Below are 1,434 nucleotides of genomic sequence, written 5' to 3' on the forward strand. Positions count from 1 at the left end.
TTGTGGTCCATTTGGCATTCCTTCTTGTTTTGGAGTAACACGAAGTTTGTGGGAAATCGGTCATTGACAGTGCCCTTGCAGCAGGCGGCTGAAGTTTGCTGTGGTGTGGTTCTGCCGGCCCCATGAGGTGCGTGCCTGCGAGGCTTTCAGAGCTGCCCCAGCTCCTTCAGACACTGTTTGTGCCTTTGAAAGTGTACTCGTGCAACTGCTAATTGGTGTCCTGCCCCATGGCATCTACCCTTACTACCACATCCTGATATTTAAGCGTATTAGAAAAGCAGAAAGCGTTTTTATATTTGGCCTCTCTTATTCAGCCTCCGGATAAGCAGACAGCATTTTTGCTGGGGAAGAGGAGAGGGTGGCTTTTTTTTCTTTTTTTCCCCTCCTTTTGGCTTGCGTTTGTTAGGGATATTTTTTTTTTTTTAAAGTTTAATTAAGGGGAAGGAGGAAAAAGGATGAGCGCGCTGTGGAAGCCCGGAGAGCATCACCGACAGGAAGTTGCAGGAGGGTTTTTAGAGCCGACCATTAGGAATGCAGCGAATTGGCTGGGACTGTGGGTGAAAACAAAGTAAGGTATACGATCCATACCACGGTCCAGCTGGAGCCCGCGCTGCGCGCAGGAATGTGCAGTGGTGCACGGTGCCAGGGCTGTCCTGGCCAAGCCGGAGAGCTCTGCCGGCCTCCTCTCCTCTCCCCTTCCCTTCCTTTCCCTTCCTTCCCTTCCCCCCGCTGCCTGCCACATTCTGAACTGATTAAAACAGAGGAAGTAGCACACTGAACGTTGGATCTGGCTCGAAAATTGAAGTCGTCTTCTCGTTCACAAGGAATGGATTGTTTCAGCTTGTTGTGTCACTGCTGCTGGAGAGAGGGGAATTTTTTTTTGTCTCTGTAATGTTTGATACTTGAGGGAAAACAGCTGGAACTGAGCATACTGGATCAGATGCAAAACGAAACGGGATGCTGGGGAATATGGACTGCAGTGTATATCTGAAAAGGTCAGAGTTTTCCCTTGGTCAGTGCTGGAGGAATGCTGTGTCCATCTTAATTCCAGCCTCGAGAGCCCTCAGGAGGAGTGTAGGGAGCAGGGAGGAGGAAAGGAATATTTTGTAGCTGTGGCAGTTCGTGAGCGAGGCAGATGAGGTCTCCTCCTTCCTTCTCCTTCCCGTCCCTTTCTTGTGCTGCTGTTTTTGATTTTCTGGGAATGCTGAGGGGGGAAAAAAAAAAAAGAGAAGTCATCAATGACAGAGCTTCAGTTTGGAGAAGCTGTTTATAACCAGGTTTAAACAGCAAGTTGTGAGATGCCAGACAGACCAGTGACTGACCCAAACCACAGGAGCATAACTGGTATGGTAAGAAGAGCCCTGGGAAGGAGCCCTGCCTGAAACGTACTGAGGGAGGACGTGGAAGTAGTTATTACACAATGCATGGGAAGAA

General features: G+C 49.2%; 1 protein-coding gene across 1 annotated transcript in view; it reads left to right on the forward strand.

Moving 5' to 3' along the window:
- Positions 1–1,298: 1,298 nt before the first annotated feature.
- The window catches only part of SASH1 (SAM and SH3 domain containing 1), a 29,520-nt gene continuing 29,384 nt past the window's right edge, over positions 1,299–1,434 (forward strand). The window contains 1 exon segment of the mRNA XM_009708999.1: positions 1,299–1,349. Coding sequence (XP_009707301.1) covers positions 1,299–1,349 — 51 coding nt within the window.

The sequence above is a fragment of the Cariama cristata genome, unplaced genomic scaffold, assembly GCF_000690535.1.
Source record: "Cariama cristata isolate BGI_N322 unplaced genomic scaffold, ASM69053v1 scaffold16151, whole genome shotgun sequence".
In the NCBI taxonomy this organism is placed as follows: domain Eukaryota; kingdom Metazoa; phylum Chordata; class Aves; order Cariamiformes; family Cariamidae; genus Cariama; species Cariama cristata.